Source organism: Mus musculus, chromosome 3 (assembly GCF_000001635.26).
Source record: "Mus musculus strain C57BL/6J chromosome 3, GRCm38.p6 C57BL/6J".
Lineage (NCBI taxonomy): Eukaryota > Metazoa > Chordata > Mammalia > Rodentia > Muridae > Mus > Mus musculus.
In genome coordinates, this window is record NC_000069.6 from 55,137,333 (window position 1) to 55,154,717 (window position 17,385).

Genomic DNA, 17,385 nt, shown 5'->3' on the forward strand with positions numbered 1-17,385 from the left:
TTCACTGGACTTATATTTCAGGAATACAGAACTAATGTTTTTTTTTTTTTCCTTATAGCCTAAGGACTATGTACTAGTTGTTGAAATGGATTGGCAAGTAGCATCCAGTCAGTCTCTGCTTTGTTCAGGTTTAAGAAACAGGTTGCAAATATAGGGCCTTAGTTTAAATAGTCTCTTTAGACCATGTATCTGCAAGCATGTTCCATGGACTAATCCCACTGGCCATTTGTTTTCAAAAATAAATTCTTATTGGGACAGGTACAGTCACTGTTTGTGCATTTGCTGTGGCTGCTTTTGGCCAATGCACTATTACATAAGAAAGCAGCGTCTCTAAGAATATAGGCCCCAAACTGGAAGTACTGACCTCGTTACAGAAAAGAGGACTGACTGTCTTAAAGAAGGTGACTTCCATCTCCATAGAGTTGGAGCCAACCACACTTCAGACTTGTGAATATGCTGACCAAATATAACCATTCAAGGTCTTTAAGGAGCCCCATTACGCAGGCATAATTAAATTGCTGGCCATTGGAGAGAAACTTTGCATCTTGTATTTATTCCCCTTGAGGTTGTGGGCTTACAGGATGGAGCCTAAAGTCTCAACTTTGTTACTACATGCTTAATTACAGCAACTAGCCCCATCTTCTAACTCATCTTTGTAACATTAAACTCCTCAGGTATGCTTAAAGGGGAATTAATGAATTATGAATGATCAAAGATATTCTGGGAATCTTCAAGGGCTTTTGGAGCTTTGTCAGAAACCAGGTACTAAGACTGAGTTTCTATTTCTTTATTTTTTTGATTTTATTTTCGTGTGTATGTATGTATTCATGTGTACCGTGTTTGTAGAGTATCTGTGAAGACCAGAAGAGGGCATCACTGCCCCCCCCCCCCCCCCCCCGCTCCAAACTGGAATTGCAGGCAGTTGTGAGCTTGCCCCATAAGAGAGGAATTTCAGTGGAGAAAGGAGGTGTGGATACTGCATGTTGATTAGTCGGTGATTTGTTGAGAAAACTGGGAAAAGGGAGGCTGAGATATTTGCTGTTTCTTTCCAATTAAGGGGTAGAAGAATAAGAGTAAAACAAGATGTCTGCTTAAGAGCACTTTCTGGGACCCAGAGACTGAACACATGGGAAAACTCGATAATGAGGAGGAGGGGAACATGGTGGGAGTGTTAGAAGGTGCCTCTCATAGCAAACCATTAGTATAGAGAAAGAAAAATCCATGATTCAGCGAGAATAATAATGCCGAGCACAGGACCCTCAGGAAACATTCTCCTTGGGGAATTTTCCTCTACTTGGTATCAGATGTCATGTCCAAGGTGCGTGCAGGACACCTGAAAGGGAAAGCCAGGGAGAAGAGATATTCCAGGGCTTTTAGACAACCCACAGACCCATTAGCTGTGAGGTTTACTCATGAGGGAAATAGCTTGCCTGGGAAACCTCATTTTGTCTGCATGCAGTGCCTGCTGAGACCAGAACAGAGAATTGGATGGTCCAACATCCATGAAGTACTGGAAACCAACCAGCATCCTTATCAAGAGCTGTGTGAGAAATACAAACAAAATGTACTCTTTCTTTTTTCTTTTTTTAAAAGATTATTTATTTACTTTATATATATTATATGAGTATACTGTAGATGTCTTCAGACACACCAGAAGAGGGCATCAGATCACACTGCAAATAGTTGTGAGCCACCATGTGGTTGCTGGGAATTGAACTCAGGACCTTTGGAAAAGCAGTTGGTGCCCTTAACCACGGAGCCATCTCTCCAGCCCCATTCTTTTCTATTAAAGAAATAAGACAGATTTCCTCTTAGAAAAATGGTAAACCACTTGGCAGAAATCTGAACTCCTGTGGGTCAGTATTTCTTGAAGTCAAAATATGTGTTGACAGTTGTCGTGTCCGGTTGTCATTTGCTTATCAGTTGTGCCCTATCCATTAGTGTTAGCATGTGAGGCCCAGCACTGACCACTCAAAATGAGGCACAGGGCCCTTTTGTGGTAGGAATGAAAACCCCGTGGAACCGTCACTGACTGTGCTTGCCTACCGATACGACAGGCTACATTCCCTTCTGAAGAAGTGAAACATTCTACCTTGTTGATTGTGTTGTGGTTGTCTTGGGACCCCCACACCACACTGGTGTCTAACAGCTCAAGTGCTCATCTCTGCTGCCCCATCTCTCCAGCTCCCCTGACCAGTTCTTAACAGTTGTCTGGATTCATGAATTTTTATGGGGACAACTCATACACACGGGCAGAGCCTATCACCTGCCTGGTAAAATATGAGAAGGGAGAGTTTTAAAACCGAGACGTCTCAAGAGTAGGATGCAAATTGTGATAAGCAGGTCAGTGCACAGAGCTGCCCAAACTCCAAGGCAGAGAATTTCTTGGCCCGAAAGTTCACAATCGTCAAAGTTCAGAATATCTTTTCAGAGTCTAACCTACTGAACTAAAGCAAATGAAGGCACTCTTAATCCAGCAACCCTAGGGGGTCAGAAGAAGTTGGATGTTCTGACAACCCACTGGCTCAGAACCCTGACCTTGCACAGGGGCTATTCACAGAGATGATACAGAAAAGGGGCATACCCGCTCCGAGACAGTTTCCCACCTAGCTCCTAAGAGGGCCTGTAGACATGAGCAACACCCTATGACGTCATGCCACGGCTCCTGGCAACGCCTTTTCCTTTAGGGTTCCTAGGTGTGCCCAGGTCTTAAGCTCTAGGTGGTACACAGGGGAAGGTCGCGCGGGAGGTCTTGCAATGGGAGAGGGCCACGGAGACACTTTCGAGGGGGTGAGCACAGACCGCCTGAAGCTGGAGCTGCTGGAGGAAATCCACATGAAGTGAGTGGGCCCTGTAGGCTCTAGCTCTCTGCTAGGCCTCCCACGATCTGAAGGGCAGGAACTCTGATGGCGGAAGGAGGCCCCTTTGTGTCGGAAGTAATGCAGGCTCATTAAGCTTTCACTCAAAGTGATGTTTATGAAGGGTTCTTTATGTGTGTGTGTGTGGGGGGGGGAGAGGTCAGTGTGCGGAAGAGGTTGGGGTGTAGGGTGGTGTGCAACAGATAAGAGCAGTGCCCATGGTGTCCAAACGGGGGCGTCAGATCCCCTGGAATTGGAGTTACCAGCACTTGTGAGCCTCCCAGTGGGTGCCGGGAACTAAGCCCCCCTCCCCCTGTCCTCTGTGGTCCTCGCTGAGTCATCTGTACAGACCTCATTTACCATTTTGCTTAATGGAGGCCAAGGGAATACAAGAGTTGTCGTGCTTTTGTAGATAAAATGGAGAAGTGGCTGCTATTCTGAAGAAAATATGTGATTGGTTTTGACGGTCCTGCGAAGTCCATGTTTTTCTGTTCATTTTGAAGAACTTCAGAAACCTGGACATTTTTGTAAACGAGCTCTGGGACCCTCTATGATTTTTGAGGGAGGGTAGGATGGAGGTGTGGAAGTGTGGGCTTGTGACACTGGGTCAGAGTTCTGCCGGTGAGCTGCATCCTGTGTCTTAAATGTTTGGGGGGGGGGGGAGTTAGTTTTATCCTGGCTTGGTGACAAACTTGTAAACCCAGGGACTCAGAGTAAGAGTGTGGGGCTGGAGGGCAGTTAGGGTACATAGGACATAGGACACTGTTTCAAGATGAGACGTGGGCTGAGGATGCCCGAATAGCATAGCATACGCAAGGCCCTGGATTCAGTTCTTAGTATGGGCAAAAATAATACAGTATTTTATGTTAGGACCTTGAATATTCTGAGAGTTTTGATTTTGTTGTTTGTTTGAGATAGGGCTTCTCTGCGTAGCCCTGGCTATCCTGGGACTCACTTTGTAGACAGGCTGGACTCAGATGCAGAGATCTGCCTGCCTCTGCTTCCTGAGTGCTGGGATTAAAGGTGTGCGCCACCATGCCTGTCTTTATTGTGAGTGTTTTGAGTAGCTATCCAGGGCCCCATTCACGGGCCTCATGAACATCAGCCCCCCTCCCAAACCCTGACCCCTCCCCGAAGTCTTAGACTTGTACTAAACTCAGGGCATTCTGAGTACAGTCTCTGTGTTTCAGAGGCAGTCAAGGTGCAGAACAGGTCTGTGTGAAGTCACATCTCAGCTCTGTCACCCAGGAACTGTAGGCCCCAGTGTAGCTTTGTAACCCAGCTCATTCAGTCAACCTTCAGGGACACTAGCTGCCATCCGTGTGACGTGTACACTGAACTGTAGGTGGTTCCATTTATGTGTTTGTTTGTTTTACATTTATTGTGTGTATTCAGTCACAGTGCACAGGCACAAGTCTGAGGTCAGAGGTTTGAGGTCAGAGGTCAGAGGTCTGAGGTCTTGAGGACAGGCTAGTTAATTCCCTCCTCCCACCATGTATTTGCAGAGATCAAACTCAGGTCCTGTGACTTTGTAGCAAGTGCTTCCAGCTGCTGAGCCATCTTGCTGCTGCTGGGTTGGATATTCACACAGTGGGCATTTGGACATATTTACTGGATGTACAATTCTCTCATCATCCTGTACTGTGGCTCCAGGTGGCTCACTCATGTCCTAAGTGAGCTCCGAGGTGCTTTTGACTTTTTTTGATTTTTTTTTCTCTGTGTGCTTTATTAGTGCCTCCCACACCTGAGTTTGGGGTGATCTGCCATTGCGGCTGCTCATCATGTTAACATTTAGCGGGATCCTGAAAAGCATGTGACAGTGTCATTGGGATCATCGTTAAGCACAGATACACACTGGGTGCAGGAGCTGCTGGACTTCAGTGTGTTTTAACTGACTTTCATCTGCCCTGCACCTGGTTCTCAGATGTGCCTCCCGCAAACGATCTTTCAGAGTAATGTGGTCCTGAAGTATGGGTGGGGTTGCTATACAGTATTTTTCTCACATTGTCTGCAACTGGATTCTTATTAACCAAACTCTTCCTGTGGACAGGGATGTTGTGCAGCTCTCCACACTTGAGATACGGCACAAGATAGCAGAGCTGGAGGCCAACCTCAACGGTGACCTTGCAGGTAGGCCATGGATGCTTACGCGTGGGGCCCGTGCCTGGTGGCTGGTGTGGGTGAAGTGATTCGTGGTGTGTAATGGTACCTAGCTTCCCATGATGCTTCAGGAAGGCTCTCATAGACTACTTACGAATGCTATGCCTCAGACTAGATGTTTTCTGCCTTGTAAGCTCAAGAGTTTTCGTCCATACACAAGTTTAGTTATGTGACGTCAATAACTTCTTTGTAATAAAGAAGTTTCTTTCAATAGTTGCTTTGTAATAAAATATCACAAATCTATTTAGTCAAGTTGTAACCTCTTGTGTCTATTGGACATGGCCCATAATTAAAATCAGGGCTTGACTGTTTTAATAGGAAGAATATGAGAGGAGGGAAGGGGTCTCTCTCTCTCTCTCTCATGCACACACACACACACACACACACACACACACACACACCTTTAAAATTTGTCACATAGGCAATCTATGAACACACAAATATTGACCAAGATCCTGTCACGTGCCAATACTTTGAAGGATCATTGTTTCTTCCATTCAAAAGAAGTTGACTGATGATTGGGGAAAAAGGTCAGGCTGAAATCTTCGTGTGAGGATTCTGTGTGAGATGAGATGGGAAGTGGGCATGTGTGGGCGACCCTTGGAGGCATCCAGTGCTTGAACTCAATGCTGAGTGAGGGATTGGAGGTTTTTGCGAGGGTTGTGGGAATGAACTTTAATTTTAAAGTTGGTTTTATATCTCTATGCCTCTTGGGGAGCCATGAGTAAACAGACTGATAGCCAGATCTGAGGTAAAATGCACTTCTGTATGTAAGTAACCAATAGTCATAGTTACGCTCTGTCAACTTGACACAAACCTAGACATAATTCAGAAGAAGTAACTTCAATGGAGGGATTGCCTCCATCTTATTGGCCTGTAGACATATCTGTGGGCATTTTCTTGATCGCTAATTGATTTGGGAGAGCTTTGTCCACTGTGGGCAGTGCCATTCCTACACAGGTAGGCTTGGACATGTATAAGATACCTGAGGAGTCCAGAGGGATCAAGCTAGAAAGCAGCGTTCTTCCATGGTTGTTTCTGCTTCAAGCTCCTGCCTTGAGTGCCAGCCCTGTCTTCCCTCACTAGCTGTTAGTTATCCATCAAAATGAATCTTTCCCCAAGTCACTTTTGGTCATGGAGTTTTATCATAGCAATGAAAAGTGAATTAAGACACCAAGCCTCTATTAAAGACTAATTAGAGAATACCATTTTAGCTAAGGCTATAATAGTCTCGTCTAACCTCCTGATGTATGGTATTATTGGCCCTGTGAGAGTAGCCTTTATTCTCACTCACTCAGTGACATTGGCTGGGGTGTCCTCAAGGATCTAACTAGGTATGGGAAATGTAGAAGGCATGCTGGAAATTACCAAGGCAGTGCAATACCTATGCCCATTGGTAAAACATTGCTGAATAGAGTGTTAAGAGCTGTCCTGGGAAAGAACCTAGGTCATGATGGCAGGAGTGCTGCAGTCCTTGGTCTAAAGTATAAAGTGAATGGTGTAAATAGCCTCCCACCCACACTCTCTCTATATATATGCTTAGTCATTTTTATTGGATACTTTATTCATTTACATTTCAAATGTTATCCCATTTCCCAATTCCCCTCCCTAGAAACCCCCTATCCCATCCCCCTCCTCCTGCTTCTATGAGGGTGCGCCCCCACTCACTCACCCACTCCTGCCTCCCCTCACATTTCCCTACACTGGGTCATTGAGTCTTTACAGAACCAAGGGCCTCTTTCTCCCATTGATGTCTGATAAGGCCATCCTCTGCTACATATGCAGCTGGAGCCATGGGTCCCTCCATGTGTACTCCTTGGTTGCTCCCACCCATTCTTACTGGGTCTGGAAACTCAGGAATGGAGAGTTGTTATTCTCCCCATTTATTTAAAAAACAGGATTGAGGAATTTCAATTACTTCTTAGGTCACACAATTGGTTGTGACAAAAACCTGGCCATTGTTACTGCTATTGCCACATCTTAATATGCCAGCACACAAGACAGTTCTGGTTATTGCTACTGTGTAGCAGACCACCCTCCCATAGGGCTGCATAACATCAGTTATAATCCAGTGGTTGGCTGGGTTGGCTGGGTCCCTGTGGTTGCAGCCCAGTGCTGCCTTGGGTTCAGTAAAGGTTCCAATGAGCTGGGCATTCAAGATGACGTATGCAAATAGCTGGAGTCTGATGTGGAAGCCCAGCTGGCTCATCTGTCAAGATTGAGAACAATCTCACAGAGTACAATCCTGAGCAAACCTTCTAAATGACAGGAGTAAAACTGCTGGGCAAGGAGAAGGATACTTCCGGAATGATGACTGACTAGAGGCACTGTATTCTATTGGTGAATTCAGTCTGGTGTTCAAGGAATGGAGACAGGCACAATGTCATGATCGATTGTATTGCAGGCTGGGGTTGGAGCTTAGTAGTAGAGCATTGTCAAAGCCTTGAGCTCAACCAATATCAAAAGGAAGGCTTATTTTACTGTGACCTGTGTGAGATGGCTGAGAGATAGCTCTTCTAGAGGACCCAAGTTTAAATCCCAGCACCCACATAGAACAGCTCCAACCACCTGTAATGACAGTCCCAAGGGATTAAACAGCCTCTTCTGACCTCCTCATTTACCTACATGCATGCGAAATACACACACACACACACACACACACACACACACACACACACACACACACGCCTACATAAATAAAAATGCATATTAGTTTACCATGGGATCCTAAACACAAAGTCATTCAGGAAGAATGTGGAGTAACCAGAGGGTGCCACAGACTGCAGAAAGAATGCAGTAGGAGTGGAGGCTGAGATTAACAAAGGAGACTCAGTGTGAAGGCTGCTTGTACAATAATGAATCCGAATCCGTATTTTGCAGTATTAAAGCTTCCAATTTTATTGCTAAGTTAATCTTAGAAAGTTATGGTAACTATTAGCAACTGTGGTTACAATCACACATCCTCTTCAGTCCTTACAACCCTTACCACCTCTCTCCTATGCTTACTTTCTTCCTCCCTACCTCCCTCCTTCCCTCTTTCTCTCCCCCTCCCTCCCTTCCTTCATTTCTTCCTTCCTTCCTTTTTTATTATCTTTAATCTTTGTTTACAGTCCAGTCATTATCCCTGTCCCAGTCCACCGTCTGACAGTTTCTCATTCCATTCCTCCTTCCCATCTCCAAGAGGATGTCCTTACCCCTCCACACACTCTCCAACCCTGCCAGACCTCCCCATTCCCTGGGTCACAAGTCTCTCAAGGGTTTAGTACGTCTTCTCTCACTGAAGCCAGACCAAGCAGTCCTCTGCTGTATGTGTTGGGGGCCTCATATCAGCTAGTGCATGTTGTCTGGTTGGTGACTCAATGTCTGAGAGATCTTGGGTGTCCAGGTTAGTTGAGACTGCTGGTCTTCCTTCAACTCATGCTCACTTTCAACTGGTGCGTTTACCCTCATCTTCCAGAGAGAAAGAGCAATCCTCCAAAGAATTCTAACACCACCAACGCTTCATACTTCACTGGATCTGATTCCTCCTCTACCACCCTGCTTCTGGGTGGCCGGGCCTCAGCCAGGCCTAAGTCCCATCTACTCTCACTGGTCAGTGATGTTACTCCAGAGGTAGACCCTTTCCTTAATCTTTTCCTGACTTCTCCCAGCATCCCCAGTGCCTGCTGACATTCACTTCGTCTGAAAGACACCAAAAGATGGATCTCTCTCTCTCTTCAGCTGACTTCCCCCTACGTTCCACCCGTGCAGTAACACACTTCACAAAACAGTGGCTTTCTGAGCCCCACTCTTTCTTATCTGTCTCTTATTGCACCTAATCTATTTGGTAAGTGGATTAATTTACAGGTGAGAGAACAAACACAACCAGGCCCCTTGAAGCCCTTTGGCACTGGTGGGCACCTGCGTGCAAGAAAATATGGTTTGGTGTAGCAGCCAAATCTGAACTCCACCTCAAGCCTCAGCAAGGAGACAATAGGAAAGATATTTGCTCCTCAGGGCTTTTTTTTTTTTTCTTTAATTTATTTTTATCTGGAGACAGAAACTTTGGCCTGTTGAGGCTTAGGGACAGTGCCTAAGGATGGGGATGGAGGTGGGAAATGAGCTGGGTTTGCACAGTAAGGTCCTTGTTTCTTCCTTCACAATTGCATTCACCAGTCGGGAGATTTGCCTCCAGGCACCTAGAGCTCCTCTTCAGGGTCACTAGTGATGCCCAGTGTGCTGAGCCAATACTCTCAGGCGTTCTCACCCTTGGCCTGTGCCCAGCATCGATAAGAAAGTTACCTTTGAAACGCTGTGTTCTCTTGGCCATCGGGATGTGAACCTCTCAGTTGTCTCATGCTTGACCTTTCTCATCATCCAGATTTCTAAAAAAAAAAACCAACTTGGCCTGCCTCAGGCTTCAGTCCTTTCTTCTTTAATATGTGCACTGTGTTGGGTAATATTCTCTGGTCATGTGGGGTCAATGCCATCCCGTATTAATGACAGGCCTCTTCCCTGGCACCTCCCCTTTGAGCTCCATTGAATTTTCATTTATAGTTGGTTTTAATTCAGAGTCCCTTTGGTTAGCTGGCCAAGTTATTAAGGGATAAAACATTTTTAGACTGGCCTTAGCAGTATATGCTAATGGGTTTCCATAACATTCAAATTTTCTCATTTCAAAACTCAGAAAAGAGTGTTATTGATCTCAGCCTGGCCTAATACTTAAAGGTATAAGAGGGAATTACATTATTTGTTAGGGAAAAAAAAAAAAAAACCACAGAGGCTGGCTGCCATTGTTAAGATGTCCTCTGTTTGAAAATTGTAGCCAAGCCCCCAAAAATTGCCAAAAAGAAATGAGTGTAATTATTAATTAGGAAGAGAGAATTATTATAGTTTTCAGTTTAAAAATGATTTGCTATCCAGAGTTTGCCATGTGATCAGTGAATTTTGGGATACACACACACAGACACACACACACACACACACACTGCCCTGCTCAGACTGTGCCAGCTGAGATCTGCTCTAGTCAGGGGCAGTTGCCAGAGTCTACTTGTGAAAGCAGTATTGACTGTTGTTAGTAGGCTTTGGGGTGATTCAGCTGGGAAATTCAGTGGTACAGAATTTAGAACAAGTTGCTTCATAACCATTTCCCTTCAAACTGATGAAAAACTCCATCACCCATCGAGTTGAGGACTCGATGGTTTCAACTATGTGCCTGTGTTTCTCAGCCTGTGTTCCAGTGGTTCTCAACCTATGGGTCTCAACCCTTTGGGAGTCAAACGACCCTTTGACAGGGCTCACAATATCAGATGTCCTGTGTATCAGAGATTTACTGTTATGATTCATAACAATAGCAAAAATTACAGTTATGAAGTAGCAAAGAATACTTTTAATTTGGGGGGGTCCCCACAAGAGGAACTGTATTCAAGGGTCGCAGCATTAGGAAGGCTGAGAACCGCTGCTCTATTCTGCTTCATGGTTCCATGTCTGCTTTTGTGCCAGTACCATGCAGTTTTTAAGGGCTGTATAGTATAATTTGAAGCCTTTCTTATACCCACCAGCTTTACTCTTCCACTCAAGATCGCTGTGGCTCAGGGCCCTTTTATGCTTCTCTATGAATTTTTCACTGTTTTCTCTACTCACACAAAAACTTCCCTCGGAATTTTGATAAGGATTGTGTTGTGTCTGCAGATCATTTTTATAAATAAAGTTTGCAGTATTAATTCTGCCAGCTGTGAACACGGGAGGACTTCTGGTGTCCCCTTTGGTCTTAAAGCTTTCACCTCACCGTAGCAGTCTTCACCTCCTAATTGAATCCATCCCCTAGGATCTCTGTTTTCTTTTGTTCTTGAAGTTACCGTGAATGTCTGTTGTTTTTCTTTTAACTGATTTATTTTCCATCAAGTTCATGACCACTAATTAGAAACATCCTTACTTTCTGTGTGATGACTTTGTTTCCTGCTGCTTTGGTGAGCTGTTGGTTGTGTCTAGGATCCACCCAGTCAGCTGCAGTGATCCTCTGACCTCTCCCTCCCCTCTCTACATCTTTCACTTGGTGTTCCAGTTGGGGCTTTGAGCCCTTTGTTAAATAAGAGGAGAGGGAGGGAGCTGTCTGTGGCTGCTTGTAGAGGAAATGCTTTCGGTTTTTCTGCATTCAGCACAATGTGGGCTGTATGCTTTATTGTGTTGAAAAATGTTCTTGCAGTCGGTGGTTCCTTGGGCGGCTGTTGTGAAAGGGATGCTTTGCTTTGTCAATGGTTTTTTTTTTTCCTTTCCTGTATCTATTGATATGATCATGTGATTTCTCTTCTTTGGTCTGTGTTGAACTGCACTTAATGATTTGCATATGTTGGGCATATGTTAATAACCTCATGTCTTGTGTAATATCCTTTGACTGTGAGGTGAAACCTTGCAATACATTCCCAGCAGATGGCCAGCTTCCATCAATCCAATGTGACCAGATAGCAGCCAAGGCTACCATAGCGTTTACCCCACTTTTCTATATCCTACCTATCTGTGGACATACACGTATATTAGATAAACAGCTTAACTTATGACTCTCTTAGTTCCGTAACTAATAGCCGTATACAAACACATCCATGGCAGGGTGTGGTATTTGGGGCTGTGGTCACTTGTATTTAACTAAGAATCAACCCTCTTATGCTTTTTTTGAGGGAGCTCTGTGTTTTGTATCCATAGTAGCATATTATTAAACTAATGAAATATACTCATATAAATAAAAAATGCTTTGGTAGCGTTCTTATCTATAAAGCTTCTGTTGTCGTGATGCAAATTGGGAAAGATGGCTTCAGTTACCTGATCAGATAGAGTTGCATCTACCTGGGGTCAGTGGCGTCTCTTGGAAGCATGTTCAGTAATTTGGGGCATCTTTCCTCCTCTTCCATGAGGAATTTGGTGTCATGACTCTGCTTGGGATGGTGTGCATCCCCGTGTTGGAAGACTGTCTGTGCCTAGCAGCGTAGATGTGGGGTGCCGGCTGCGTCCTGGTAACAAGGTCCAGTCTGTAGCGGTGTTTGTCTGCCGTTTCACTCTGTCTCCTGGGACCCCAGCACTGTCGGGGCCTGGGCTTCAGCTCAGAGTGTTAAAGAGAAGGGGAAAACGAGCCACCACTTTTCCTCTCCTTTTATAAAGCCCAACTTCAAGGTGCTGGGCCATGAAGTTGGACAAGGAGATTTCAGCTCTAGGCTGCGTTCATCTACATCATCTCTTAGCTCTACCTCTGCACCCATCCATTCATCTGTCTGTCTGTTTCTGTTTTTGACACAATGTCTTGCTATGTAGCCCTACCTGGTCCTGTACTCCCAGTGTACCAGGACGAGCTTCAGACTCTCAGTCTTCCGAGCACAGGGCTACGGATGTGTGCCATCATGACCAGCCTTGGCTCTCACATCTTAAAGAATGTTCTTCAGCCTTTCCGAGCCTTGATTAGTAGAATAACTAACTTTTCAAATATGAGTGCCACAACAGTTAACAATGAAGTTAATGAAGTTTCCCCTCCAGCAAGTATGTAAGTGGTAAGACCAATTTCATACAATGGAATGGGATACTGGTACTGTTTGTTAGGATGTTGTATGGATGTTTCAAGGAAAGAGACAGGCTCCTGATACCATCCCCCGACCCCTAGTAGAATATACTATAAGGAAACAGAAAGTGAAGGATAAAACAGTGGCAGAAAACAAAGAACAAGATGTACAGGAGACACAGAGGTTTTTTTGAGTTCTGGCTCTGAGAGATAGCAATGAGGCTAAGAGACAGCATGAGGGTGGGTCTAATCATGGCAGTCTAGGAAATTCTACCTTAGAGATAAATACCTCAAAATAATCTCTTTTTTCATTCTCTAGCTTTACTAATGAAGTCAAGAAGTAACAACACACAGTTGAGTTGGTTCATAAATTGTCTATGTGTATGTGTGTACATGTGGTGCAGGAGTGCACGCGTGTGAGTGATGGAGGCCAATATATATGTCTTCCTTGGTCATATGCCACCTTCTTTATTTATTTGCTAATTTTTAAAGACAGGGTCTCTTAAGGCATATCTCTTACCAGAGGTCATTGACTCACTCTGTGTGTGTGTGTGTGTGTGTGTGTGTGTGTGTGTGTGTGTGTATGGGAGTGGGAGGAGGGCAGAAGGAAACATGCTTTAAGGATAAAAGAGACAGATCTGTCTGTCTTTTCCCCTTCCCCAGCTCTGGGGTTACAGAAACTCACCTCCAACCTCATTATTTTTTTATGTATGTGCTGAGATCTGAACTCAGGTCCTTATGTGGCATAGCCTGAACCATCCCCCAGCCCTGATTTGTATTAATTTAATGCACAAATAAGTGGCACTGGGGGTGATCTCGTTTCCCCATTTTTCATCCAGGCAGTGAGTGGAAAACCCGGTACGAGACCCAGCTGGAGCTGAATGACCAATTGGAAAAGCAAATAGTGTCTCTGAAAGAGAAAATGGAAAAGATGCGTGGAAACCCTTCAGGTACAGAAGCTTCGGTCTGTGGGCTGTGAGGCTGAGGAGGAGCCCAATGGAATTATCAACTGTCCCTTTTGCTTTCCTGCAGATAGACTGTCTTCCATTCGTGTCTATGAGAAGATGCCAGTGGTAAGTAGAGAGGGCCTAAGTGAGAAGAATCACCAAGGGAAAGCGGTACACAAGTGTCAAGGCTGATGTGAAACCTGAATAATGTTCAGGGGAGCTGGAAAAGGACCGAGGCCTTCAGGCTAGTCCGCCGCATAAAAGCGGGGCCAGGATCGAATGCAGAGACAAGCATAATGGGGTAAAAAAATAGTCAGGCTGGCTAAGAACTTGAAGGCACCTGCTTCTCATAGTCTGAAGAAGCCTGTTGAACACAGAGTACCTTCTCCATTTCTAAAGTGTGCGTGGTGTGTTTCTACCTTAACACAAAATGTGTAGACAGAGGTGTGTACTCGAGAGCACACACCGATACACAATACACATGAATCAGCACAGCTACTAGGTCTGCCGGACATTGACACAAAGTTTCACAGAGCTCTCCCGTCCCTTCTCAATGTCGCCTGTTAGTGTCCCCTCCCTCTTTAAGGTTCCTTCACATCGCGGGCTCATTCGAGTCGCAATAAAGCACATGTGTTTGTCCTTGTGAATTTATCCTTGAAAGGAGGGTAAGAAAGTCTCAAGACATGATGCACAAAGAGTCCTCGCTGCCGAGAGGCAGACTTTCCTCAGAGCCCATGCTGAATTTTTACTTGAAAAACAACTCAGGCAAAAACATAAGTGATATGCCAAAAGGAAAAAGGTACTTTGGCAAGGTGGGAGGAAGAATATTAATATAATTCTCAGCTGAATTTGTAGGATTCAGTATTGTAATAGTAATTTGTCTTTAATTAAATATACAAGGTCCATACATGAATCTCCCTTATGTCAGTCTCAAGACACCAAGTGAGATAAAGCTAAATGCTCTCTATAGCAGGTGACACTGAGTGTAAAAGGAGGCAGGGTTTGCCCAGGTCCACCCAGCATAATGCGCAGCCAGCCTCATTCTTACCCTCTCCTGTTCCACCACACGATGCTAACTGCTCTCAGAATTAACACGTGTTTTGAGCAGCTAGAGGCCGAGCAATAAATACATTTACAAGGCCCTAGGCACCAGGGGATTTCTGGATGTTTTTCAAGTAACTGCCATTCCTCAGTGAACAATACAGAGAAATCTCTCATTTTTGTTAATGACAAATTGAGGAAAAATTAGTCTGTTTACCTGCATTTCTGTTACCTCTGACCTAGAATACTCAAATGTCTTGGAAAGACAGGAAAATATCCCTCCTCCCTCTCTCTGAAATTGGACAAACCAGGTTTTTCCCTCCTCTGGTGGCTCACATCGCCATCTTGTGGCACTTTTAAGCATGGCTGCTACAGCTGTTGTAAGAGCCTTCCTAAGTTACAGGTAGAATTTTAACAGGACCTATGTAGTGTGGCCTGAAAAATTCTCCTTACGGAAGCAAACTCACTGATCACCTGCTTCTTCATGCCTGGACCTTACCCTCAGAACGACTCTGTAGCTCATAAGAGTGACATTTAATATTTAAGTATTTCTTGGTAACATGGAGAAGAGGGTTTCTGAGCAGCAGGGATTGAGAATCTAGCAACGAGGAACAAGAAACAAGGCCCATGTTCACGTAAGTGTGTCACCAAGGACTGAGCAGTCTCTAGATCCCTAAGAAACAAAGACATGCTGTCTTAGTTTTCAGAAGAAAGGACAGAATTTGTGTTGCTCAGACATATAATACTTGTATATATATTTTTTTCAATTTTCACTTTAGGTTGACAGAGTAAATGAATAAAATTATTTTTATGGGCCAGGCTATGAATATACAACATCTCAGAATTTCTGACTTTAAAAAAGATTTACCTATTATTTTATTTTTGGTTATGAGTGTGTGTCTGTAGGAATTCATGGGCAGCATGCGTGTGTAGTGCCTGGAGAGGTTAGAGGGCATTGGGTTCACTGGAGCTGGAGCTCTAGGCTGTTGTGAGCCTCCAGATGTGCGTGCTAAGACCTAGACCCGGGCCCTCTAGCACAGCTTGAAGTACTTTTCACAGCTAAACGTCTCTCCAGCCCCCTTCCCAGTTTGTCTTTGTTACGAATCATCAGTTTTTAGGTGCAACTTCCACAGACATACTCACAAACTGATGTCAGATATATAGATATATATAGATATATAGATATAGATAGATATAGATATAAAACAGTGCTATATATTGTAATAATCAGGTTTGTCCACAAGGGGGCATTTGTAATGTCAGCATGAAGAATCTCCTATTAGGGCTGGCGGTGTCTGGAGTTAGCTAAGTTGTATTGTTGTTTCACTCTCTTAAAACCTCAAGCAGGATGTTTTAATTTGTAGCTAGCACCCACCCCTGCCTATTATTGCTGTTGTTGAATTCTTCAGTGCAACAATTTACATTAGTTTTGAGAAAATGGGTCTCAGTTAGGTCTTCCTTCTGTATGGGATAGAGGAATAGGCTTTTTGATTATTTTTATCTTTTGCTTAAATCCTAAGTATATTTTACTTCAGGTATGCAAACACAGCCCTGCTGTGTAACCCTTTCAAAGCAAATTAAAACAAGAATGTAGGTGAACACGCTAAATTAGAATGCTAAGAATCACAGAAGTAGTATGAAATCCCGGTGTCCGTTTTGAGAATTTAGTTTCTAGGAGGGTCTTTAGCTTTAGTTTGTCTTCACTAGACAACTTTCTGGCTTGTGACCATTGATTTCTGCAAACAGATACATACCAGCTTGAAAGATCAGAACCATTTCAGTAAGTTCATTTCAGAAAGACCAGGACCTCCTCTGGATGTGGGGACAGGTCCACCCCTCTGATAAAATCACTTTCCAAATATCTAGGTTAGTAAGTTTGCCGTCAGGAAAACAAAGAATCAAAATCTAGAATGGACCCTAACTTTATCTTAGAATAATTTAGTACTTTTAAAGGTTTTCTTTTGCTGTATACAGTAATTATTCTGTACTAGCCTAGACTCTAGGGTATTTGATGATGGTGGTAGTCTAGGGAAATCCAGGATGGGTTCTTGGTTTCTCCAGTGCATAACTAGTTTTGATGCTGGTCTAATCCCCACCAGATTGCCAAGCAAACCTTTATGTCCGAGCTATACTGTAATTTTAAAGCACTGTGTGTGTGTGTGTGTGTGTGTGTGTGTGTGTGTGTGTGTGTACACACATGCCTGCACGAGTGAGAGAGAGTGGGTGGAGCTCATAGAAGGTCCAGGAAGGAAAATCAGATGCACCCCAGGAATCGTGGCCACGCAGCTGGAGCCATTTGTGCATACGGTGCTGAGGCTGACAAGAGAACATGGGTGCGACAGGAGACAGTGATGGAGAAAGTCAGCGTAGAACGGAACCTACAGTTGATCCGAAGCTGCTGCTGGTTAGCATAGAGATGAGTGCACAGTCAGACCGAGAAAGGCAGTATGATTCCTAAGCTCAGACAGCCGGGCAGGTGGATACTCTCAAGCCTGATTTATTTAAGGATTCATAGTTTGAGTGTAAATTGTCCCCTGTGCCTGAAATGGCAGCACTGCTGTGCTTCTCAGATGTGTCTGAATAGAGTGTTCTATTTTAGCCAACACTCTCTGCTGTGGAGCAAGTGATGGAGGCAGAGGCAGAGGAGTGTATGTCTGGAGCCTGGGCTCTGCTAACACTATTTTTATTTTTAGTGGAAGACTGTAGTTTATCATTTTTGGGATTCATTTTTATGTACCCTCCCATTACAAATGTGTACTCTTGTTTTTTTTTGTATTAAAAATTCATAATCTATTCTCATCTAGCCAAAACCAACAGCTAATGTAAAATTGAAAAACGATGCTTAGCGGTTTTTGAC

The 17,385-nt window shown here is 44.3% G+C and overlaps 1 protein-coding gene across 11 annotated transcripts in view; it reads left to right on the forward strand.

Annotated features, from left to right (window-relative positions):
- The first annotated feature begins 6 nt into the window (after positions 1-6).
- Positions 7-17,385, forward strand: part of Ccdc169 (coiled-coil domain containing 169) — a 37,912-nt gene continuing 20,533 nt past the window's right edge. For 2 of the 11 annotated variants that reach the window (NR_110776.1, NM_177203.3), the window contains exons 1-4: positions 2,706-2,840; positions 4,909-4,988; positions 13,380-13,490; positions 13,573-13,613. Coding sequence is in view for 8 of the 11 variants with exons in the window: in NM_177203.3 (NP_796177.2) it covers positions 2,758-2,840; positions 4,909-4,988; positions 13,380-13,490; positions 13,573-13,613 (315 nt within the window). In the remaining 3 variants the exon portion in view is untranslated. Of the gene's footprint in view, positions 763-2,474; positions 2,937-3,882; positions 4,200-4,222; positions 4,544-4,908; positions 4,989-12,859; positions 12,894-13,379; positions 13,491-13,572; positions 13,614-17,385 lie in introns of those variants that run through there. The other 9 variants (XM_017319613.1, XM_006501575.2, NM_001290138.1 and 6 more) reach the window with 9 other exon arrangements.